Source organism: Glycine max, chromosome 20 (genome assembly GCF_000004515.6).
Source record: "Glycine max cultivar Williams 82 chromosome 20, Glycine_max_v4.0, whole genome shotgun sequence".
NCBI lineage: Eukaryota > Viridiplantae > Streptophyta > Magnoliopsida > Fabales > Fabaceae > Glycine > Glycine max.
In genome coordinates this window covers 41461662-41488543 of record NC_038256.2, presented here as the reverse complement: position 1 = coordinate 41488543, position 26882 = coordinate 41461662, and the positions used below count along the sequence as shown (strand labels likewise).

Sequence of the window (26882 nt, the reverse complement as noted above, 5' to 3'; positions counted from 1 at the left end):
TTATCTATTGTACAGATTTTAAATTTTTAATCCTTTGTATCTTTCCGCTATCATTTTTTTGGTTTCTTGGTTCATTTTGTCATCCCTTTTTTTAGTTAATTTAGCAATTTTAAGTTTATTTGATTATAGCACTCAGTGTATGTTACAATCATTTATTGGAATATAATTCTTGCGGTCGAGACTTAAAATTGGAATATAATTTTTGCATACCCTAAGTTCAGATGGCTGCATGAGATTTTTGTTATTTTATTTTAGGTTAAAGGTAGTACGTTTACTTTCTTGAATATTATATTAATACTTATTCTCAACTTTATTAAATTTTTAAAATTGGTTACTGTAAAATATGTTTTTTCTTACCAATAATTAGTTTTCAAATGAAAATATGTTTTATGTTTTTTTATTAAAATCCTAAATATTTGATAGATATATAAATATATATTATAATACAATTGTATATTATATTAATACTTATTCTTAACTTTATTAAAATTTTCAAATTGGTTATATAAAATATATTTTATAAAAAATAATAATTGATAGTACTAATTTTATAAATATGTAGTTAATTTAAAATAATTCATAACATTTTATTTTAATTAATAACTAAGGTATATATATTAAGAAAAAAATTATGTATATAAAAAGTATAATTAATTTATGCATAAGTTAAAATTAGCTTTTAGAGAAGTTGATGTTAAAGAGCTTTTTTAAATTAACTTATGCGTTAATTTTAACTTATGAAAAAAATTATTTTTTTATTTTTTCTATTATAAAGGCTTTTGGAAAGATTTAGCCAAACAGTCTCCAAATGTTGCAATCTATCATCTAGAATTATTATTGAGCAAACATATTAGTTCAAAACATGTATTTCTTCCGTTCCTATTTATAAGATATAATTTTAAAAAAAATTATCTATTTTTAAAATATTTCATTTCAATTGTCTTATATATTAATTATTTTTTTATGAAAATATCCTAAATTGTCTCTTTCTCTCTTCTATGGAGATTGAGGAAGATGGATAATTTTCAATAAAATTAATGATAAATTTGAAAAAATATTATAATTATAGACAAATTTAATATTAATAACTAAATTAATCAATTTTCTTAATAAGCATAAATTAGTCAACTTTAAATTAGTATTAGGTTTCCCCCCACTCCCACCCATTAAAAGTCACTTTAAAGTTAAAACTAAATAAGAATTTAAAACATATATTAGAAACTATTTGGCAGTGTTAACTCCTTTTAAACTAAATAATTCCTTTCTTTATTTTCACATAGATGATTTTTAGATGAGAGGGAAAGGAAGGCTAAGGTATGCATATGGACCTTATTTTTCTGTTAGACTTATTTTTAAATGCTACTTTTCTCTTATCGGAGAAAATACCCTAACTTCTAAGGTTTTTTTAAATGAGACTCACCTTTTTAAACAAACATTCACCTCCTTTATTTGTTTAACCAAGAGACACTTCCTGCCAGATAATGAATGTTACTCTCTTAATGGACATTAGACTTCTTTAACAACTCCATATCCCATAATTTTTAAGAAGGTAAAAACAATTGTTTTTTTCTTTTTACAAAATAGTCGCATTCATATTTGAACCTATGACTTCATTCATATTTCTCAAATCTCCCACTGAGTCAACTCTAGTGGTTGAAAAAAAATTGTAGGTTGTACATGCAAAACTACACACTTATTTTTGTTAGGCATTATTAGTGAATGCTTGTAGATTCTAAATGTCCTAGGTGTGGCACTTTTCAAGAATCAGTCACCCACGCCCTTCTAGCCTGTAAAGAAGTTAAAAGATGGTGGTTTGATTGACTACTGGAGTTCAAGATTGATATAAGGGATGATTCAGACTTCGTGGAATGGTTCGGGAATGTGTTGCATATTGGAGATGAGGTTGCTACAAAGGTATATGAACTGTTGTATCCTATATGACAAGCGCGTAATCTTCTGATTTTTTATAACAACGACACACATCTGAACCAACTTTTGTATAATGCAAACTCCTTACAGTCCCATCACATGGAGTCCACCTCCAATGGGGGTTATAAAGGCCAATTTTGATGCCTCTTCGGTGAGGAGAGGTACCGCTAAGAGCAAGGACTTGATCTTTAGAAATCACCTTGGGGGGGTTATATTCGGTGAAACGTGAACCTGTCACATGTTCTTAAAGATACGATTAAACAAACAGAAATCAAATTTTTTCATTACGGGGCAGACATATAATTTATTAAGACAAACGCAAAACAGCAGTTTCTCTGACGATCAGTCGACCACAACCGCACTTTTGTGGTTAAGTCTTAAGTGATTAACTACAGTACCACAAAAAATTTCGACACTGTAATATATAAGATCCTTTGAACTGAAAAAGAGAACCGAGTTACAAAGAAATCAATGTAGTTATTATTAAACCAGCCAGAACAACATCAACCTGACATTTTGCTAATTGAAAAATCAATAACCCCAGTTATCATTCCTGATCTCATCATCAAACTTCTTCCTCAGCTCAGGATGCTTTTCAAAGTACTCATCTGCCGTCATGGTACTAAGCTTTTTCTGTGCAAAAAAAAAAAATGACAGTATGTGAGTTTTTTTAAATTGTATAAAACTGAAAAATCTATGAGATGATTTTTAATACCTTCAACTCTTGTACTTCAGCAATTTCCTTTTCCAAGCGCTCAGACTCCTTCAGAGATTTCTCCTCTGCTTCTTTAAGCTCAATCAACTGCGGTCAGACAACACAAATATATAGCAAAATTAAATATAATGTATTTGAATATAAGATTTTTTCTTATAGCGTAGGAGAATTTAAACAAAATAAGAACTAAAGATTTGGCCAAGTTCTTACAAGGGCATCAAATTTAGGCTTATATTGAGGAGTTACTGTATCAACAAACTTGGGGATCTCAATGCCTGCAAAAATGCATCACACACACATTAAATGTTGAACTAATAGTAGGCAAAACAGTAAAAACAGTACATATTGGTTGTACAACACACACTGACACACATATGGGGGCATATCAAGTTAATCTTTGACTCCCTAATCCCTACAAATGTACAGACACACACACACACACCATATGCACATGGAGAATTCAGTAACATTTTCAATAAAAAAATTCTTCTACCCAATAGAAATTCAGATGCAGGAAACATTCCACATTAGCTAATGGCATGGTTATCAAACTCTAGTTTTAAATCGTAAAATCGATTTTACGAGTCTGCACACCCCCAACAAGTTGAATTGCACACAGAATCATTTTCTGGCAGACTCGAAGTAAACTCGGTAGAATCGGACCAAACTCTATAGAATGGTACGATTTTACGATTTTGTGTTTTTTAATATTTGTTTTTGTTTAGTTTGACCTCTAGACTTTGGTTAAGTTATGAACTTCAATTTTTTTATGTTATTTATAGGTTCATACAAAGAGGAGAAACCACTGGCATCAAAAGAAGATGAATGACTTAGTTTATGTGATGTACAACTTGAAGCTGAAAAGTAGACAAATAAGAAAAAATGTTGCTCTTTCATTTGAAGATATGGAATCTGATGATGAGTGGATAACAGAAGAGGGAAATGATATTTTTGATGAAGACAATGTCTAAGTTGAGCAACCTCTAGGTGAAAGTGGTAGTGGAAGCAATATTGACTTGGTTGGAGGAAGTTTAAGTGATCCAACTTTGGATGCATTTGATATTGACAATTTGATTTTGAAAGACAATGTTGAAGATCACTTCTCAACCGAGGAAGAGCTTGAAGATGACGGTGATGATGATGATGGTGGTGGTGGTGGTGGTGGTGGTGATATTGGAGATGATTTAATTAGAGGATTGATGGACATTTGAACTATTTCTATGTTTTTTAAATGCTTTTATTTTAAGAACTTATGTTTTGCATTGTATGAATTTATGTTTGATTGGGTGTGAACTATGTTAGTTTATTGAATTATTGTTAAAGTTCGTTATTTTGATTTATTTTAGGGTTGAAATATTGAGTTATGATTTTATATATAGGAATATTATATTTTTTATATTGAGTAAACTCTTACGAGTCTATGAGTCGAGTTTACGGAACCTCTACGAGTTTACGTAGAATCACAAGTTTGACAACCTTGGCTAATGGTAAAAGGAAACTACAGTGGGAGGCTGATGTAGTATTTTATTTTGTAGCTACAATAATTAGAAATATCTCTGCGAGCTTTATATCAAATATCAAACTACATCCATTTTCCAAATTTCAGTCCCTAGTATATAGGTATTTTCTAAATATGAAAGCAGCAGCAAAATATTTTCTTAGCTGTGTACCCGATTTTTTTTCTTATGCTTTTCCTTATACAAATTGGGAAATAAACAAATAACCAAAAAAAGTTACAAATCTCCATATTAAATTTTCTACACTACATTCCATGTATAATTTGAATATAGTGTTTTAAAATGCATTAGACAGTATATTACAACATAAGGAAATCGATCAACAAGAGAAGCAACAAAAGAATGCTATGGAAATATCAATTTTGGAGGATGACTTGTCAACCTCCTTTTTGTATTTTTCCTAAATGCTATTCTATCTAATATTCTTTGAGAAATTTTGTACGTATATCAAGTTTATACAATCTTTAATTACAACTAAGAATGAAAACAAAAAAGAGAGAGAGATGGAATAAGATGAATGAGGAAAAATGAGAGGTAAAAAAGTGTGTAAAAATAATATAACTCATTCCTTTCTATGAAAAGAATATGGTACCATTGAGAGCAAGAAATAGACCCAGATGAATTCTTTAATATCTTTATACACCTTTCCTACTACCTCAACAACAACAAAACCTTATCCCACTAGGACCTTTCCTACTACCACAATTTTATTTAATAGAAAAAAGTTTGAAGCAAAAAAAAACATCTTTAATATTAAAAATGATGATGCACTGACTTGCAAATCAAACCAAAGTGTACAACAAACAGCATGTTTGCCAACCCACGATGGAAACAGATGTTCAAACATTCCAAAGCATGAAATGAAGAAGTAAAAATGCTTCATTGGGGTTGAACGCAGAACTAAGTTCGTTTGAACTAATAATTAATAACCAGAAAAGTAAGTGCATGACAAGAACTAAAATTTACAAACCTTTAGTTCAACCATGTCATCGCCACTAAGAATTAGCCAAGCACACTACCCGGTACTGGAATCATCAAGAAATCTAAAATATATACAATATTAAGAGCATTGACCACAGAGTTTAGAAACATACTCTCATAATGCTCCTTGTACATATCCACCAAACGAGTGCCAATTCCCTTTCTATAGTAATCCCAATCAATGGGCTCAGGTTCCTGCAGAATGTGAAAAACGAATAATAACAATAACTTTTTTTCTCCAACATCACTTCGAATCGCAAATCCCTCTCATTCACAACATGACGCAGAGGCGTTTGACCAAAAGTGATCCGAAAATCAGTTCTAAGACTATTCATAAGAAGAGACACTAAGCGCGTGTTTAGATCAGCTTATTGCGTTGAAAACAGCTTATAATCAAAACCAACAGCGGAATAAATCGGAAAATGGTGTAAATCAGCCCTAAAATCGAATCGATCTGACATCTATGAACAACAGAGAGGGAAATTCGCATCGTAAATCAAATTTATAAGAAAGATAGAGAGAGAGAGATCGGTGGAGAGGAAAAAAGGTACCTGGCTAAACTTGGTTTGGAGTTGGGAGTTAACCTCGTCGAAAGCGCGACGGAGATTGGAGAACTCCCTGCGAGCCTCATCGGAGACCAGAAGCTTCGCCATTCCATCCCAATCGATGTTCCTTCCCACCTTGAATGCTACATCGCTAACTTTCTTCACCGTTCCGCTCATTTTCACAGCGATTTTGCTCTTCTTCTCCCAAACGCGATTCTGATTCCTCTGCTGCGCTCCCTTTCACACCATCCTCCTATCATTCACTGCCTTGCTTCCTCTTCTGGGCCGGGTCTATAGGGCTGGCCAATTCTAAAATCCAAATAAACTTAGGCCCCTACCATTGACACCCTGTTTATTATTTAAACCCCCAGCTAAAGACAAAAACACTCTTTTGGTATTTAGTTCCAAAAAAATGCTCCAGATGAAAACACGTTTCTGTTTATTATGTATACACAATGAAAATTTGTATTAATTTTTCTAAAAAAATTTAAGACAGTGTATACTTGTTTTTTCTTGTGCCGTTGTTTTTAAAATATCAAACTTGTATATGTATAATTAATTATACAATGGAAATTTATTTAATTTGTGTTAATTTTTGTTTGTAAAAAAATTAACATGACAAAAAATTTATTTTTTTGGAAAAAAATTAACACAAAAAAAATAATTTTATGTTAAGTATGCGGAATTCAAACCTTCAAACACAATGAAAACAAATTTTTGTTGTATATATTGAATTCAAACCTCTACTAAAAGATGAAAACTCAAGTTTTCATAAAAAAAAAAAAACCAAAAAGTTGAGAGGTATCCATAGTCATTGGGTGGTGATTATGTGAATAGTATTGCCCCCATAAACTTATGGAAACTTAGTGAGTCATCAAAGGCCCAAACCAATGACAAAGTAATCATAGACATTAAAAAGAGAATGTGCTTTTAGCCGACGTTCTAGTTGTGTCAGAATTTGCTTTGCTTTCTAAAGCAAGCATGTGCGTCGTGGTGTCTTTTAGTTGCACATTGTTGTATTGCTGCATTGGGCCTAGATGTGGGCTTGGTGGCTTTCCTCTTTGTTGCTTTTATCAGTATCAGGCCCTACTTGGGACCTATAACAAAACAAATAAAATAAGAAAGTTAAATTATTTGGTTGTCTTCTCATAGACACGTAGAAAGCGAATAGCTAGAGGTCCACAATGCTGATTAAAAAAATGAGCTCGTTGAGAAGGTTATCTATGAGTTATGAACATTTGTCGGATTATGCTATAGACTTGTAATAAATTATTTAACTCCGTCGGAAGTTTAAAAAGTCACTATGACTTATATACGAGTCATATAAAAGAAATTCATTGTTAATGTAAACCTTATTTATACGATCATTTGATTATATTAATATAAAATTTGGTCATAATAAATATAATCTAGTAAAAATAGTTTAAAAATCTAATTCGACTTAGAGCCATTGGACCAGTCTAATTGAGATATGGTGGCATAATCGTATTGATTTGATTATTGGACCGATCATGTATCTGGTCCGAGATGATCTAGTTAGATTTGGACCGATTTTTAAAATCCGTTTCGCGAAAAAAAAAAAAAACATTCCAAAATGTTCTAGAAAAAATCCAGAAGTTGTGTAATTGAATTAATTATTATTTGTGTTATCAACTTTAATATTTTAATTGTTATTTTGAATTTTAAAGTATAAATGAACTTTTTTTAATCAAATAATGTTAGTTATATACTTATATATTATAAATACATATATAATTTTAAATTTTTTTAATATATACTGAATTAATTACTGATTCACTAGTTGAACCAATGATCCACTATTTCAACAAGTCAATAATAAAACCCAAGTTCATAACTTTGCTGGTAAGTATGTTTAAAAAAATCATAATGGGATTGGGAACCCAAAATATGTGTGACGAAGAATTATTACGAGTAATACTAATTCACTTTCAATCATCCCACGTTTTTTTATTGAATAATGAGAAACCATTGCACTTATAAAGTTTTTCCCTTGTTAATTTGCAACATTCATCTAAAACAAGTATATTGAATTTAAAGCTAATAAAGAAAGTAAAACGCAGCCCTTTTCATTATAGATTATAAACGTTTCTTTCAATGTATGAACATAAAATAAGCGAGTAATTTCCCCCACTTCATTTATTATGAACATGGAAAACCCGTCAAGGTGGTAAACGCCAAAACTCAGACTCAAACTCTACAGCCATTTGCAGAGTCAGTCAAAAGATGTGAACAAAATATTTCCTTTGATTCCGTTTAACATGTCCTTGATTAGCTGCTTCCACCTTGTATAATGAAGTTTATTGTTGATAGACATTGTGTTCAACTTGTGTGCTCCATAGCATCAGAGATTCATGTGCTTTCCATGGCTTCAATTTTTGTTTAGCTACGTTAATTACATTCACCCTTGTAAATTGCAATGCAATTTGATAATTAAAATTTGTAAATGAATATACGATGTTTTAAATTTTTAATCAGGTATAAATAATTAATTAAGATGGAATCACATTCACTAACACAAATATAAGAATTCATAAAAAAACGTAAATAAAATTTAATATTTTTTAATGACAAATGTTAATTAATTTGTTAGTTTTATTATAAAGTATTACATGTAAAATGTAATGTTAGTCATGTCAAAATACAACGTATTCTACCAATAATTAGTCATATTGGATTATTTTTATAAACAAAAATATCAATATGAATGTTTTTTAAAATAATTTATCATTATATGTCTCTTTTAATGATTGATCATTAAAAATGACATTTAATTAATAAGTTAAGAGATCACATAATACTGTCAAAAAAATATGTCACATGTCATGTTTTTTTAAATATATTAGTCAAATAATTAATTTCGATAGATTAATGATTAAAAATGAATTATAGTAGTAAATTATTTGAAAGACACTCATATTAATATTTTATTTATAAAAATGACTCAAAAAACAAAATCATGCTCTTCATTTTCTTCCTATAGACTGCTCAATTACTTATGATCTCCTCGACACGTCGTTTAGGGGACTAAGACACAGTGGAGATCTTGTACCTAAAAGCATGGACTAGGTCTTTTCTCTTTAATTGCTTTCCCTAGCCAGCTATACACACAAAATTTTCAAATGAAGCTTCAACATTAATTATTAGTTATATTAATATAATTAAGATTCTGTAAGACTTGGTTGAGTGTAACTTAGAATGCTCTTGACTCCATGTGTAAGTAACCAACTCAAACAAGTACGGGTACTAGTCATGCTTTTTTGACGGGGTAGACAATGACAAGTAGTGCTTACAAAAATAAAAATAAATGTACAGTGACAAGTGGTGGAGATATAACTAACTAAGCGTATACAAAAGTATCTCTGAAAACTTAAGCTTCTGAGATCATTAGTCATAGCATGCCACCTTAGAGAATAAGCTATACATAATGTTGATTTCTACAGATTGAATATCATCATCAGTTATCCAAAGCTATAAATAAAATATCAATGCACTAAGTCACGAACCCCTTCTCCCAAATTCAAGGGTTTCACACACATAAAAGTTTCACAAAGATTAATTAGGGATAAGGATGGAAAAAGAAATATTAACCAAGACTAGAATGTCGTGAAGGCTGCTAATTAACGACATTGGCATTGCAGGTCAAGTTTTGCTAACTTGAGCGATCATTTTCATCTTTCCAGCTTCTAGTATGCTTACAAATATTTTCATTTTCTAACAGCCATTTGACGTATTGTATAGTTCAAGCTATACGTACCGTACTTAGGGGGAACCACTAGACCAAGGCAGACTCAAATCAGTAGATGGACTTGGACAAAGGAAGCATGGCAAATAATCATATAATTAACAAGACAATCAAGGATTAAGAATAATGCAAAAATCGATAGCGTAAATGGTTAATAATACGAAACTAACCATATGTAGGTTTAATTAAGAACACTTGTCACGTCTTACAAGCAATATATATGAGCCAAGGGTTTATATATTATATGTATATTTTCTGATGATTCGATCCACTGGAAGTGTGAATATACATTGATTCCATTCATGTGGATTGCCTAGCTAGTGCGAAGAAATTTCTGATTTTATTCACTTGTTATTCACCATATTGCTTTTGTTAATATCATGAATATATGTTTAGTCGGTTTAGGTGGAAACCTAATAGTCATTAACTGGAAGAATCTTCATAGCACATGCTAAGCTAAGGTTCAAGTTTAAGATGGATTGTTTATCTTCTTGGTTAATTGATTGTTACTTTTGAAAAGCTTGCATCCAATTGAATTTCAAAGTTATTTTTTAAGGGGATCGAACTTCGAAGTAACAATATTAATAGGGAAATGAGTAATATAACCTTATTTATTATTTAATTCAATTCTCTCATTTCGTGAGGTTGGGTTGCGTGATATAACAGTAACTCTAACTCCACCCTCGATCGTTACTTATTTGATAATACTAATTTTACTATAATTATCACAGTTCAGATGGCTTAGTGTTGTTTATAAAGGTAATGTGAAAATGTTATATTTAATTATTTCTCCATGTGACCTTGTCAATATTAGTGAAAATAGAAATAAAAAAACAATTTTTACTTGACAAACATATGATGTAAAAATTCAAGTTATATTCAACATAGAGAATCCATATATATTCTCACCAAAAGAGCTAGAACAAACCAACCAAATCTTCAGACTTAATTTCTTAATTTAATTTATCAGGTTTGATAAAAGTAAAGTGTTTCTTATGTCAATTGCAGATGAGAGAGACTTTGTGTGTGAGCAAATGATAATATGATATACTTCACATAGGCCGAATTGTTAATTAGTTTAGTTCTAAATTGGAAACCTTAAAAGAATTTGTTGAATCTATATGGAAGGCACTGAGAAAGTTCTGAGTGGCATGGGTTCATTGCTTTATATCTTTTGAAAAGTATTGATAAAAAGTATCATGCCAATACCAATATCTTATACATGGTATATGAATTCAAGTCTATATCTTGACTTTGAATCATTTCATCTCAAATTTGAAGCATCACAATGTTCTCGGAGAAACAAGTTACGTAACATTTTCCAGAAGTGATACCGGTCAGTCTGGTTTGATAAGTCTAGCGTCTAGTCTGTATGGTTAATTCGATATAACATATTATTAATATGATATATTATAGTGTTAATATAAACCTTTAATAGTATCAATCAATAATTTAATTATTATTAAATAAAATTGATCTATACTAATTGTAGAAATAAAATTAGTTATTGACATTCCTTTCCTACTAGTATATAAATTTTAGTGTAGGGATAATAAAAGCATGAAATTCCTAAAGATGATCGGGCTGGCTAGCTCTAAGCCTATAAGTTCATTTAATAAATCAGAATATGGTGATATTTTACCTATTTTTTCTATTTAAAATAAGTTGAATTAAATGTATTTTCTGAAAACTCTTTAAAATTAAACAATTTAAATTTTAAATGTTATAAAAGAAAAAAGTATTTAAAAAAAATAAGTGAATGAACTTTTTTCTAAAATAAAAGTCAAACTGTCTTATCTCTCTCTTTTCCTGTTCCCTGCTTTCTTTTTCTCTTATGCTTCTCCTCATTCTCACTCTCTCTCTCTTGGGTTAAAACATTCTATTTAATTTAGTTTTAAAACTCTTATTTTAAATTTTGTAACTTTAAATTTTCTTTTAAAAAACTAAAACAAACATAGGTTAAAAAATGAATGTCATAGTATTTGTTTTGTAGACACTCAAAGAATTCATAATAAGAAAATATACTGAAAAACTTACACCATTTAAGCAATAATTATTTGTTTGGGTTGAAGATTATGAAATATCATTGACATGTATTAGTATACTATTTCGGACATTCTTTTAATTTTGTGTATAATATTAAAATGTCTCATATATTTGATGAATAGTTTTTATTTAAGTAAAATTTAAAAATATAAATTAAAGAATATTTACAATTAAAAATATATATAACTAATTCAAATAAATAAATAAATAGAAAAAATAAAAAAACAAAATTTAGAGATAATTATATTTTAAAAAAATAAAACAATTGATGGTATAAATAATTGAGTTTTGAGTTATAAAAAAGTTAATCAATTTTTTAATGTGATTGATATGAAAAAGGTTTACATTTTAAGGAAAAATAAATTTAAATGTAAAATAAAAAATTTAACACAATTAATAATATAGAAATCTGTATCTTATTTTAATATTAATTTACTCGCGAAAATCATATAGAAATGAGTATCTTACGGGAACCGGAATTAAAGAAACTCATCTCATCGAGACTATGCTTGACTACTTCCAAGATAGCTAATAAGAAACTCCATAGATTTTAATTTAAATGTTCATTGGATATTCTAATTTTAGTTTTTCTAGACAGAAATACAACTTTTATTTTAATGGAGAATTTATATTTAACTTGGAGTGTGTTTGGACGAGGAAATTTAAAATTTTAAAAATTTTAAATACTTCAACTGAAATTCTTTTATTTTTAAAATTTTATATTTGAATAAAAAAATTAAAATTGTGAGGGTGAAAGAAAATAAATATATGATTGGTGTATTTTCAAAAAGAAGAATATTAATGTGACATGGAGAGTCACAAGAAAACTGGGACACGATGTTATACACCACCACATCTAACCATAGCATTTCCGTCAACTGCATAATGCATGACCCAGACCCTTTGTATCGACGAAATACCTCCCCCGTGTGATGAGCATGATGGATGTTCCTGATTGATGCAATTCTACGTGTCCTCCACCTACGTCCTTAAAAGATTCTTTTATCAAGAAGAAAATTTCAAATTCTCACATTTTAGAAAGAAATTAAAATTTCACATTTTTAGTTATTTAAAATTTTATTTTAAAATTCAAAAAATTTAAATTTTTCATAAAAACATTCAAACAATAAATTTCATATTAAAGAAATTTAAATTCTCTAATAAATTACTTTCCTGAGTTAAAATTTTCTATCTAAACACACTCTTAGGAAGTTGTTTGTTTCACATAATTATTTTTTCATTTTCAAGGATGTTATTTCTAGAAATATAACATGTGAATATTATTTATGTGTATTTTTAAAAAGATTTAAATATGTTTTTAATACTTATAATATATATTTTTCAGTTTATTATATAAACAATAATAAATTTTTTTTCTGATTTTTTAAACTTTTATTTTAATATATATCATTAGTCTTAATCCATTAAATGATGATGTGACAAATTACATTATTAATTAATGTGATAATATATTAAATGATGATGTGATAAACTAGCATAATGTTATATCATCACTTAAATGATTTAGATGAACTGAAAGTAAAAGTTTGAAAATGTTAGATAGTAAAATAAAATAACATATTTTTAGGTAATAAATTGAAAAAAAAATTACAAATATGAAAACATCTATTTAAGCCAAAAAAATACGTTTAGTTAAATTTTTAATATTCTTCAAAATATCTTTATAAAATTCAAAATAATTTAAATAAAAAATGCATAAAAAATAAATTAATGATATTTTAGGAAATAATTTTCCTTATTCTCATAAGAATATCTCATTCATGTCCTCCTCTTTGGAGTAAAAGTGTGGAAAAATATGATAAAAATAAAAGAAATTACATTCATGTGAATCAATAATTAATTTTTTTTATTGAGATATGTTAATTATATTTTTTTCTCTTATAATTTTTATAATAAGTATTTTTTTGAGTTCCTTAAAAAGGATATCAATTAGTAAGACTCTTTATTTTATAATCAATAATTAATTTTATACATTTTATTTCATTATTCTTTTAATTCAATAATAAAGTGGATAATTTTAATATGCTTTCCTTTTCTTTCTTTTTGTCATTTTTTTTAATTCTTGTCATTGTTTATTCAACATACTTTCTTCATTTCTTATATCAGTTTCAATTTTATTTTTAATATTTTTCTTTAAAAAAATTAGGGCCTATTTGGGGGTGGATATGAGTTTTTATTTTTTATTTTCAAATGTAATTTTCAAAACAAAACGCGTTAGGTAAAAATGGAGCTAAAATAATTTTTAAATTATTTTAGAAATACTTTTATACTATTTTCAAAATCAAGAAAAAAATTGTGAATTTAATTTAGTTTTAGAAAACTCTCACATTTCTCACATTACACTTGACAGTGACACTTTTTGCTCTCATCACCGTTATTACCACTACCATCATCAGAGTACCAATGCCACTATCCCCGCCACCACCTATACCACCTCCATCACCGTTACCATTACCATCACATCACTACCAATACCACCTTTGTAATAACCACCACAATCACCAATCACCACTACCCTGTTGACACCTATACTGCTACCACCATCGCTATCTCATCATTATCGCTGCAACATTATTATTATTATCATTGTCGCCACCACTACCATTGTCACCGACACCATCGATATCGTTATCACCACCATTGTCACTTCTATTATCACTATCATCACTAATATCTCTACCATTGTCACTACCACTACTACCATCATCATTGTCGTAACTTTCACACAAAAGCACTCTTAAACTAATTTTATTAGAGTATGAAACTTTCAAAATAAATTTACTTTCAAACTAATCATATTTTAAATTTTTATTTTAATTTTTTAAAATTAAAACTAAAAACTGATTGAAATTTTTAGAAATTTCAAAACTTAAACCTAAAAATCACCCATAACATGACGTTGTTTTTTTTTTTGTTTTGCATTTAAATAATTTTTGCAGCCCGTGGATACAATGAATGTACCTAGTTGGTGAAATATGTATAGTTTTGGGGTTTGACTATACGAGCTTTCAACTTCAATGTTACTTTGTTTGGTGGATATGTGATGAGATGGGAGTACCCTCAATGTGCACATGGTTATCAAAACATTATATTCCTTTTTGGCGTAAAATGTAAACAATGAGATGAGATGAGAATATGAGATAAAGCATTAAACGCTTTTTTTCTCTCTTTTTTTTCGTAAGTCTTGGATCATTGAGGATTGCACGTGAGATGACAGAAGGTGATATACAACGACGCAAATAGAGTTTGCAACGCGTTTTTTTGGGCAACGAGAAAAATCATGCAAGGTTGAGGATGAAAATGAAAAGATTAAAAACAAAGCGCGTTTTACTTAACCGAATGATTGAAATGTTCTATCTACCAAATCATTTTTAAGCTCTCCAAATCAAAAGTACTGTTCTCGCTCATGTAATTGAGTCATTGCCTAAGGTAAATGTGTTGCGCGGGATTCACTCACTCTTGTATAAAAACTTGTATAGTTACATTATTAAAAACCAATAATAATTTTGAACCTAAATTAACATTGAATCATGTGAAAGCATTAGGATGATAGGTAAAAACTCCTTTAACTAGTTTATGAGTTAATTTAATCAAAGTTTTATTTGACACACAAGTTTATCATGATAATTTATAGCTTATTTTCATAAGTTATTTCACTATCTTATAAAAATAAATTAGCTTATAAGTTATTGTTTTTTTTTTTTTTGCTTTTTTACTTTCATTTGAGATTTTTTTTACTTTTTTAATCCAACAATTAATTATATCGTTATTTTATATTTATCAACTAACTTATATACATTTAAGATTTTAGTTCAGTCTCTTAAATTTAAAAAAGTTTCACTTTGATTTTTTTTAGTGTCTTTATTAAATCAAATTGACTGTTCCATCAGTTTTTGACATTAACAATATCAATTACATGACATCTTTCATAATTTATCACATGTCATCAAGTTGATTAAAGTTTATTAAATTAGTGTGATAATGAAACACTATTTTATCAAAATATGACACCTGAAAATCTAAAGGATGAGATAACATTAGTTTACCAATGTCTTATAAGAGACAAAATATTAAATAGTACATTTGTGATATTAATATTAAGTATTAGGAGAAATTACTTGACATTATGAGATTTTGTGAGATTAAAAAAAACTTTTTTTATCTGTACACTAATCGTTTTAATTGTTTGAAAAATAATATGTACCCCATTTTTTGCATTTTTAATAATATTTATTTTTTAATTCAAAATGCTATTCCGACTATGCGATGAGGAAAATCGTCTAGAAACATCACTTTTTTAAAAAAAATTCAAAGGTGGGACATCACATCATTAATTTTATTTCCTGTATTTCTAGTCTTAGCTTATATTTATATGGTTCTAACCAGAACATACCACACTGAATGGGTGAGAGGATACACTATTATTGAATGTCATTGTATAAAGAATGGGAATAAGTCTTCTCATGTTAATTTTTAAAGAGTTTTATTTTTGTATTTGATGCAAATTTTAAAAAATAATGAGAATTTAAGATGATAATGAAAGTAAAATTTTAAAACAAGAAAAATGAATATAATTTTAAAAACCATTATGAGAAGTATATAGGTGTCTTAAAATGATTACCTTTGAAGAAGCATCTTAAAGGTGCTATGGTATTGCAAGCAGAAAGCAAAAATTGTTGTTTGGATGTTACTATTAGATAGATAGCTAGGAAAGGCACTCTGATATTGTCCAGGGTTGGTGTGACACGAAAAGCTCACAATTTCTTTTTTCAATTTAAAATAAAAAAGGAAAAAGAAAAAATTAGGAGGTCCAAACAAACAGTTGCAAAGCTGTTTCAAGACTATGCTGACTCAATCTAAAGCAGCTATCCTCTTGTATTCATTTTCTTCTCTTCTATTCCACTTTTCTCTCTTGAGTCATTATATTGGAGAAGACCGCCATCAATTATGTTTTACTTCTTCTTCCTCCCTTCTTTTTTTCTTTCTTTCTTTATATATATATATATATATATATATATATATATATATATTTTTTTTTTTTTTTTTTCTTTTTGTCAAAGGTTTGGCTTATGAAATGACTAATGAGGTAGCAAGCACCATGACTCATATCTACCATATAACTAATTAAATGACTTTATTGAAATTGGATTCCCCAAGTATAATTTTCATTATCTCTTCCTCCACTTATTGGGAGGTTGAAAGTTTTACCAGTTACTATAGAACAAAATTAATCTCTCTGATGCAAATATCTAAGATACATAAATAACATTTCATTAATTTCCATTATGTCCAAAGAGGCTCCCAAGCAGTACCAAAACTGTTGTCCTCTATGAAGCAGCTCATATCAACGTGAGGTTGAGGCTGAAGCACGTGCTGCTCCTGTGACTGACTCATTTCCATGCAAATTAGGGCCACTAAATTGGCTTGTTGGCACTGCATGTTCACTACCTCAGCTTGTGCTTTGGCCAGCTGTGCTTGTAGCTCACTAACTTGCTTTTGAAGTTGGCATATTGCACCTGCACACCCATAAACTGGGTCTCTGATCCTAGCATTTGCCTCATAAACCATGCTGCTCACAGCATCTGCTCTCTGGGATTCTGGCAGTTCCTGAAAATCAATGCAATTTCATTGCTGTTAACATAAATTAAGCTCTTGGTTATTAGAATTGGAGAAATTAAGAAAATTGCTGCTATACTATGCTGGTCACAAGGGGTAGCATAGCACCAATTTGGCCAAAATTAGTAAACATAGTAGATAGTTTCCAAATGTGGGCACCTAACTTTTGACCATATCCTATATAGTGGTAAAACCCAGGTTTTAAATTACTGTTGCAGTTGCGATTATAGTTTGGTCAAATTCACAACTTTTGAGATTGCGAGAAATTATGAACAGATGTAATTGCAATTACGATTATAGAGAAAAAAAAAAAAGAACCTTGATGTTGTGACCGAAATTATAGTTGCAAAGTTTTGTAAAACCTTGGTGGTCACAATGGGAAGCACCAAAGGAAGATAGAAAAGAAGAGATACATAAGTGGTACGCAAAATGTTTTTTTTTTTTTTTTGACTTGGCCATTCTTTTCCCTAAAAGATGAAAAAGAAAGTAGTGGTTGCTAGAGTTGAAAGAAGAGAGAATTATGCATAGCTTTGATGTGTTAGTAAGTTAGAAAACAACAACCCATCATGGCCATCATCAATTAGGTATGCCCCTTGCTAGCTTTTCCTCCCACTTTTGACCAAAACCCGTGATTTTGTTTCTCTAAAATGATCAGAGACAATTCAACCCATTCTTTTTGTTGCCTTTAAAGAAAAATGGCATGCCATGAAGTGTGAACTGGTCACACACAAAGCAATAATAATAATAATAATAATAATCGGTTAGAATGCATGCTATGCTACCTGCAAGAACTTGATGATGTTGCTGGCTCCAAAGACTCTATGAGCAATGGTGAACTTGAGTGGATCAGTGGGAGGAAAATATGGAGCCAACACACACTTCTCCACACACCTGCGGCGGAGGATCTTGCAGGCAGCACAAGGGCTAACCACCACGGGTGGCGGCGGCGGCGGAGGAGACGGTGGAGCAGCAGAGGGAGAGCCCTGAGAGGGTGAAGGGAAAGGAGTGGGAGATTGTGAAGGAGGTGAAGAAGATGAAGATGGGGGAGAGTTTGAGAGCATAGTGGGAAGATGGATTGGGATTGGTGGAGAAGGTGTTGAGGTTGTGGTTTTCACTTTGTACTCCATTATGTCTTGTGAGAAACAGAGGAAAAAACAGAGCAAATAAGATTAAATTCAACAGGATTTTTTTTTTGGTTTCTTACATTGGATAAAACTAGAGGGTGAGTTTAGCTATATATAGAGAGCCAACACAGAGAGAAGTGTGACTTCAGCCTACGTATTTTGATAAAGCCGTATAGAATGACCTGCTTGAAAAAGGGGTTTCATTATGAAAACATGTGTTAAGTAAAGTTAGATTTTGCTTTTAATAAGTTAAATTAAATAATGTTGTTAATTTGATGTCATTTTTTCAAAATATGATTATTGATTTGGTGTGAAAGAATATATAATAGTGTGTAAAAAGGGTTTTTTTTTTTGCCGTTAATCATTGCACGGTCAAGCAATGGTCAACGAATTTACCGTGTGTGTTAGTTTTTGGGTGCGGAGAGGGGTGAGTGGGTAATTGGGAGAAACAGAAAACATATTTTTTATGTGATTTTTCTACAAAATTGTTTTGCTATCAAACGTGATTATTTAATTTAAAATATTTAACAAAAGGAATAATGCAGTACAGTACAGCATGCAATTAGAATATAGTGTATGAATTATGAAATGATACTAGCGGATAAATTATCCATTGCTTTCTTTTGACGCCGAAATGTGCGAATAAATTAATAATGTTTATAACGTGAAATTAGGAATAGTTGGGGAGAAATTAAGAAGAAGAAAAAAGTCATTAAGAATAGTATTTTTTTCTGGGTATAAATTAAGGATGTGATAATAGATCAAATAAAGAGATCAGATAATTTATAAGAAGTAATAAGTCGTCATTATCCTTATCCTAAGAATACAAGAAAAATATTCAAGAAACTTCTGATTTGTGTCAGAACGCGAGTGTTTGTCTCTTGATTTAACTTTGGAGATATAATTTTGTTTTTCAAAATGATTATTTCTCTTTGAACTATAATCTTTTCCAAATATGCTTTGCTCCAATTCACCAAAACAATGGATTTCCACAAAGAAAAATTATTAATATCTAGTCCGAAATTTAATTTGATAATATGCATGAAATACAGGGTGTGTTTGGTTTAACATTTGATTGGACAGATACACATTTTCATGCACATGCTGTGAGAAGTAAGAAATTAAAAAAATTATTTAACGTTAGAAAATCTCTCAACCGCAAATTAATTAAGCACGTATGTACACTTTCTTATATATCTTCAGCGATTGAAATTATAATTAAACCTGGGAATTGTATGGTAAATTTAGATCATAGCTCTTAAGCAATTGAAATTATAATGTAAACCTGGGAATTATATGGTAAGTTTAGATCATAGCAGTAGCAGCATAACGTAAACTGGGTACTCAACGTGGTCCTTTAGATCTTGAGCTTTGCAATTCTCACAAGGTTTTGATAGATTAAGAAGAAATATGTATAAGTAATCATTTATAGTTAGATGTTATCATTATGTTTATTTCAACAATAATCACTATACCGACGTAAAACAATGACGGTAATAATTATTGCATGGTGACTATTATAATAGCAAAGCAATAGTAACTGTTATAGTGACAACTTAACTGCCAAAGAAGGGTGAAAATTAAAACTTTTTCGATGTGATGGAGATGACTTGCTAAGCATATTTAATATCCAGGAAAATCTTCAATAACCATTGTAAAACGTTGGCATTCAATTTTAATATTGTCTAAAGTCAAAAAAGAATGAGGTGATCATTGATGCAGGTTGTATATAAATTATAAATTATAAATAACCGAAAATGGAACATGCATGGTAGCAATTGGTTTGATTAAGGGAGCGGAAAAATTGATGGAAGGAGATTGTTTTTTCTTTGAAACTATAGTTTATTTAGAAGAATTACAGTATTAAGGATTGGATATTAATTAATTCAGTCGGCAATCGAAAGTCTAATACCATATCATGATCACAGCTTAAACTTAAGCTTTTGGAAATTAATAATCTCATATTTCTAGCAAATTAAAGAAAACTTTAAAAGTTGGTATTAAATATGATGGATTTTCCATAGAAATATATTTCTAGACTTTTTCTTCTTTTTAATCTGTCGAGTTCAAACAGCTTTTCTAAGCTACTTGCGCATGTCCGTATAGTTTTACTCGTAATCTGATTTCACATGGACAATAATATAAAGTTTTGCAGACCAATATTTTGTTTTGTTCCCCTTATGATTCGGGAAATGAACACTTTTAAAACTTTTTTCTACTCGACTTGTAAAGAAAATGAAAGACATCTAGATGGAAGAGCAAAATTGTTGACTCAAGTCTAAGTGTGAGGAGTCCAAATTAACAAATTTGTTCATGAGGTGAGATAGTATGGTTTAAATATAGCATTAAGGTTTTTATTCTATGATCTATTCAATATGAAACTTGTAGCTCATCCAATGTCCCAAAGATAGCCATTTTTTCTAGCATTGACTGATAACCAATTTCCCTTACAATGATAGTTTCACTCACACATTGTACCTTAGGTAGTTAGGTAGGTGGAAGAGCTCCGTGTTAAATACCACGTTAAACTTCTCATTCTATTCAATGTGACACTGGTTATAACAAAGACTTATAACACATTATATCAAAAAGAGAAACGATTTAAACGAATAAAATTCATAATTTAAATAAATATAAAATTACACAATGATATGAAATAATATAATAATCATGTAAAAAATGCTTTCTTCATAATTTTGTTGGCCGATAAAAATTGAATGTTTGTTGTTTTCTACAAATGCCTTTTTTTGAGTGTAACTAAGAGGTGTTTGAGACTTCTTATTTGATACTCAACTAATTTTCCTCCTAACGAGTTAACCCTTTTTTATTCTACAAATGTGATATATCTAATTGTAATCTAATATTGAAATAGAGGTTGAATTCTAGATTTTGTTTAAGAGATCTAAGTGTCATACTACTTGTGTCAATAACTTTTGATTCTACAAATGCTTTCACATTTAATTGGCTGCCTATAACAGAATATTATTTGAAATTAAATTTACATTGTTAGCTAATACAAATATTCATATATATGTTTTTTTTATAGTACAAAATGAAAATTCTAATTCTAATTTAAAGCATTTTGAGTTTTTTTTATCAAACTATTTTAATTTGATTTAAATATTAGTTAAGATCCACAATTTTATGTAGATAAATTTAATTAAACAAGTTTTATTTCTTAAATCAGTTAAAAGTTGATTCAAAACATTTATCCAAAACCGAAAAATATTATGATTTCAAAAAGACAATGTTAATCCAAATTTAAAAGATTAAAGACCAAAATAAATATTTTAAATGATAAAGATTCAAAAATAATTTTATTAAAAAGATAACATATAAAAATATATTTAAGTCTTTTAATGAACTTTTTAAATAATTATTTTAGCGTAGATCTTTTATTTTCATTCTCTTTTCTCACGTAAGAATAAACACGTTCTGAAATGAAATATGTGTGTGTGATAGTCCGAACAATGATATATGGGATCAATGAGTCCGAAAAACCTGAAGTTTTAACGAGTGGTATGTGATGTCCCTTTCTTTAGTTGGTATATTTTGATTATGTAACAATATTCAGATTATATAATTGGCGCTTATGTTTTTGGCTTTATCTATATTTGGCATAACAAACCAAAATCCTTCAGTTGTGTAGTGTGAAAATAACAGGCGTCCCGCGACCGGAGTAGCATGAATCACAATCGAATGAACTGTCGAAAGGGAACTGCAAAATAGCTGTTAGTTGCGTTGGAGACATTCCAAAAGATTAATATTTCACGATCAGCCAATATATTCAATTCAACCTTGCTAGCTCATAGATGCCATGCATATTTTGCGGTGTCTTAATTCAAATGCATACCATGTGTTAATGTACGTGTGTCATCTGTGCAATGACCTCATGAATTAATGTAACAGCACGTGCAGTGGCGTGATAAATATTCCTACACCATCATAAATTAATATATACAAGGACAAAAGAATAGTTCTTTACGCATGCAATGAATCACCTTAAAAAGGAAAGTTGTTAATCAATGCTAATTTGGGCAAATACGAAAAATAATACTAAATTTTTTAGCTACATATCTATCCCTGCCCGTAAATAAAGACCAGGGCATTTGCTCATGAGAAAATTAAAGCACTGGTTTTCTAATTTCATCATGATATGTAGACCATTATATAAACAAATACATAATCATTCAATCTCTTTTTGGCCGGTGAACCTTATAATTCCCTAATTTAATTAGTTCTTACTACTTGTATTTTATATCAATATTTTTGCAGGTACATAGCTCCCTCGTCATCCTGAAAGTATCCAATAATAATATTGATATAAAGTAATTTCTATCAAAAACAGTAATTAATCTTCATTAGAAATTACAAATGCATATAAAATAAATATTTTTATTTCGATAAGTTGAGTAATATAGGAGAGTGATTTAATTCAAAGTGATATTAGGAACATGTTTCTTAGCGTATTTGCTTGTTGCCTTTGTTTTTAAAATTAAAATTAAAATTCAACTTCCTTTTTTGTCTAAATTATATATAGATTATAGAAGATAAAATTCAAAGTCTAGTAAACATATATGCTTGTATATCCAACCGTTTTAACGTTACATACATATGACTCACATGTATCTTTCCAGCATGATTTATTCATTGAAATTAAAAACTATGGAATTGCTAGCTATGACACAGCTAGAAGCCTAGAATAGCCACTGCTCATTCTTTCAAAGTCAATTTAAAACGTGTATATATACATATATGATTCAAACTTTCATGTATTTGAGTTCATCTCCCCCAACCCCTAAACTAGTTAATGGATAATCACTGGGTAGCTTTCAATCGTTGGTTCAAATACCCATAGTTCAAAATGATCGGTTTGGTCTTCACTTACCACAACAGTATCAGTATGGGACTTTCGCAGTTCAAAATCCTGATGGAATAACAGTTGTTTTGGTCCCCTTCATATGGTATCCAATTTTCATGTGCATAGAATCCGTTCTTGCATGCCACTGTTGTGATACAGATATAGTAGCTACACCCACTATTTTGGGGACGATGCTTACAAAACAAGGTACCCAATTCTGTGGATATTGGGAGAGAGGGAAATTAAACAACGTGTGGGAGTACTGTCTTCGGAAAGGAACTACCACGTTTGAACATTTCATCTAATTATAAAATCACATGCAATAATAATTTTACTCAATTTCAATAGAATTGTCTTCCATCAAAGAGATATTTGTAGTTTAAAAAAACACCACGAAAATAGATCTTTAAATATAGTGTGAGATTTATAAAATTGGGTGACTTTTAATAAATTTTAACTGATAAAATAATATGTTTTAAAAAGTGTGGTTTACACTGTGTTGGAAACATTTCTCTAAAAAATATTTCTTGTTCTTACTTTGAAATGTAGCAAAAGAAGTGGGGACGTGTAATCGTGCTGCTGATAGTGCCATGTCTTGAGACCCATGTACGGTGTCTAACAAGTCCTCATTATGTGATTAATATACTTTTTTTCTTTTTCCTTTTTCTTTTCCTTTCCTTTTGTAGACTGAGTACAAAGAAGTTTTCTCTAGAAATTACGAGGTCAGCTCCATATTTAGAAGAAAATTTTTTCATACAAAAATTGTAACGAAGATGAAGAGGTCCAAGAGTTTATAAGTTTGTCGGTAAAAAATTGTAATGAAGATGAATAAAATATTGATAAAGCTCATTTACAAAGTATATCTATTTTTTTATACAAATATATATATATATATATATATATATATATATATATATATATATATATATATTCGGTAATCAATGATCACATACACAAATAAAATTATCCACCCCTATGAAGGATCGTGAGCATACAACAAAAATTACATCGTAAAAAAAATAATAACAAACACAATAATCTAATATGGTTTGACACTTCTTATCTAAATCCATGAAATCAACTCAAATTATTTAGCTGTCACACAAGAAATAATATCACACAAGCACATTTTATGTGTTGTGTTTCTCCACTAATTCTCTTCTTTATTTATAGTAAAGATTGTCACTAATTATAATAAATAAACTCTCTTTAAAGTTGAAACAAAAATAACTTTCAATACATCTATTCAACTAAGATTTATCTAATAAAATTTAGTATTTTACTTTATATTGAAGTCACATAAACCTTAATGATAAAAATTTAATTCCTAATATAGATATATCTTATCTTTTGACTTAAAACTCTACTATATGTATATATACACACATTCAAATTTCAATTCAGATCAAATATTTGGTCAAGGATTAAAATATACAGATTAATAATATTTTTTATAAAAAATACAAGGACTACAAACATTTTTTTTAAAAAAATAAAAATAAATAAATATATATATATATATATATATATATAACTGTAAATAATTTTTATTTTTACAGTAATAGTTACTTTCAAATACTTATTAACTTTTTTGTTAATTATATTTTTTAAATAAAGTTTGTAGTTTTGATGGACCCGGGGGCGGAGAAGAGTCCTTTTGTTCGGCTATAAGGAAAATGGAGAAGCTTTTTTTCGGTGAAAAACTAGGAAAAGTAAACTTATTTAACTTTTGGTCTTAATAATTCAACTCTGATTAAGTCAGATTTTGATCTGGAACTAAATAAATTTTAATTAAAAATTATTTTTATCAAAAATTAAATTTAATATTATTTAAACGATTTAATCTTAACTTTAATACATTAATTATTTGTGTCAAATCACTTAATTATACATAAGTTGTTATACTCTTGTTACAACGGAAGGAAAATAAATAAAATCTAAAGGATACTTATATTGATATACACTCCAAAAATTATAAATTACTTTTCTCCTTCTCTAACTCTTCAATATTGAACGGAAAACAAAAATGGAAGTAAAAAGATTTTAGTTCCCCCATTTTTTCCTCTCCCCCCTCTAAATTTCTAAACTAATCAAGATATTTTTATTGTTTTAAAAAAAAGCTCCCTTCCATTCTATTATTCACTTTTCTCGAAATCAATAAATGCATGTGACAATGAAATTATACTCGCATGCATCAATCTCATGTAATATGGATGATACATAAATTTATCCCTTAAGCATGTAATTATGAGTTTGATCTCTAATTCATGTGTATTGAAAAATATCTATTAAGAGAAGTTAATCCCTTAAATCAATTTGAGTATCTCATGAGATTAGTTATTGGCTTTCAACCGAAAAATATTTTGATTCATACAAAATAAATGATATTATACTCGCTATACAACCTAAGATTTAATTGTATAATTTATCATTCAATTATCATCATTTCACGTATTTTATTTTCAAAGTTTTTTTAATAACTCATATGATAAAATGTGAAAAATTAAAAATTTAGATGATAAAATTTATGAAATAATAAAAGTTGGGTAATAAAATATGCAATTAAATCTATATATAATTTATCCATAAAAAATGCTTAAAATTAACCAAAGTACAAATTACTTTAATAATATGTATTTTATTAGTATTATATTTTATTTGAACTATTTTTTTTATTTGCATACGCATGATAGAAGTGGAGCCACACTAAATCCACTTAAACTCTAATGTTCTCCATAGCATTATTCGTTCAAACTTCTACTAGTACTAGCTGCTTATAGTATTATATCTAAAGTCATTACTCTTATTAGATAATGCCATCTAGCTGAATTACCTTGAAAAAAATACCTAACACATAGGATGCCTATTTACCACGTAATATGCCTACAGTTACACATGCTACCACACAAGAGACATTAATATTCTTTAGCAACCACCACGCTTAACTACTGGCCTATGTGGCAATGCATTGAAAATGACTTACGCCTAAGACCCTAGTGGCTTATTAAATAATGGAGTGTAAAAGGTAGGGTCATTTGAGGTGTGGGGGCACAGACACTCAATTTTCTGGGAAGAACCTTTGAGCATTAGCTCGTGGAAATAAATTCATCAAAAAAAGAAGCTCGTGGAAATAACATGCAAGAAAAAAATAAAATTCATGACTCGAATTGTATTGATAAGTCCAAATTAAAGATTTAAACAGAAAAAAGTCCAAATTAAAGATTGAGAAATCAGAAAAAAGCAAATTATCGTTTTCTATGGTTCCCACGCCCATTTGTTACTTTTTTCCCCTCTAGTTGGAAAAATACATAGTTTGTAACATGGGTTTGTGCCGAGGTAGTTGGGGATTAGCGGGTATTTATCTCGTTCTTCCACTCTCATTTTTGTCTTTAGGCTTCATCATAAATCTTTCCATACTTCAAGGCTTTAATTCAGTCCATCCCCAACGTAGTCTGTACTCTTCATATAGCACTTCAACTGGCCCATTTGACCTTGAAATTGTTTGTTTTTATGTCCTTAATTTTGAGTTGAAATAGGGATCTGTTTACATTTATATTGATGTTGATTTTTTCCCTTCTAAAGTGGCAATTTGGATGTTTGATATGCTTCAATGTTTAACTGTTGGTTGTTTCTATAATTCTTCTATGGCCATTGACCTTTTACCTTTTAGTTTTTATATGATGGTTTTTAAAATGTGGTTGAATTGCCTTATATAAAGTGCTGCCTAGAATTACTTCATGCCCTGAAAATAAAAATCAAATCGA

General features: G+C 29.2%; 2 protein-coding genes across 2 annotated transcripts; both read right to left on the bottom strand.

Moving 5' to 3' along the window:
• Nucleotides 1–2211: 2211 nt before the first annotated feature.
• On the bottom strand, nt 2212–5914 carry LOC100306184 (uncharacterized). The gene is given in 5 exon segments (NM_001248143.2): nt 2212–2562; nt 2645–2731; nt 2855–2919; nt 5256–5337; nt 5694–5914. Coding segments are annotated over 5 exon segments (507 nt in total). The 5' UTR covers nt 5865–5914; the 3' UTR covers nt 2212–2460.
• A 10751-nt stretch (nt 5915–16665) lies between these two features.
• Nucleotides 16666–18353, bottom strand: LOC100806667 (LOB domain-containing protein 1). The gene is made up of 2 exons (XM_003556167.4): nt 17916–18353; nt 16666–17124 (listed from the first exon to the last, which is right to left on the bottom strand). The coding sequence occupies exons 1-2, from the start codon at nt 18258–18260 to the stop codon at nt 16801–16803; spliced, it is 669 nt and encodes a 222-aa protein (XP_003556215.1). The 5' UTR covers nt 18261–18353; the 3' UTR covers nt 16666–16800.
• Nucleotides 18354–26882: the final 8529 nt, after the last annotated feature.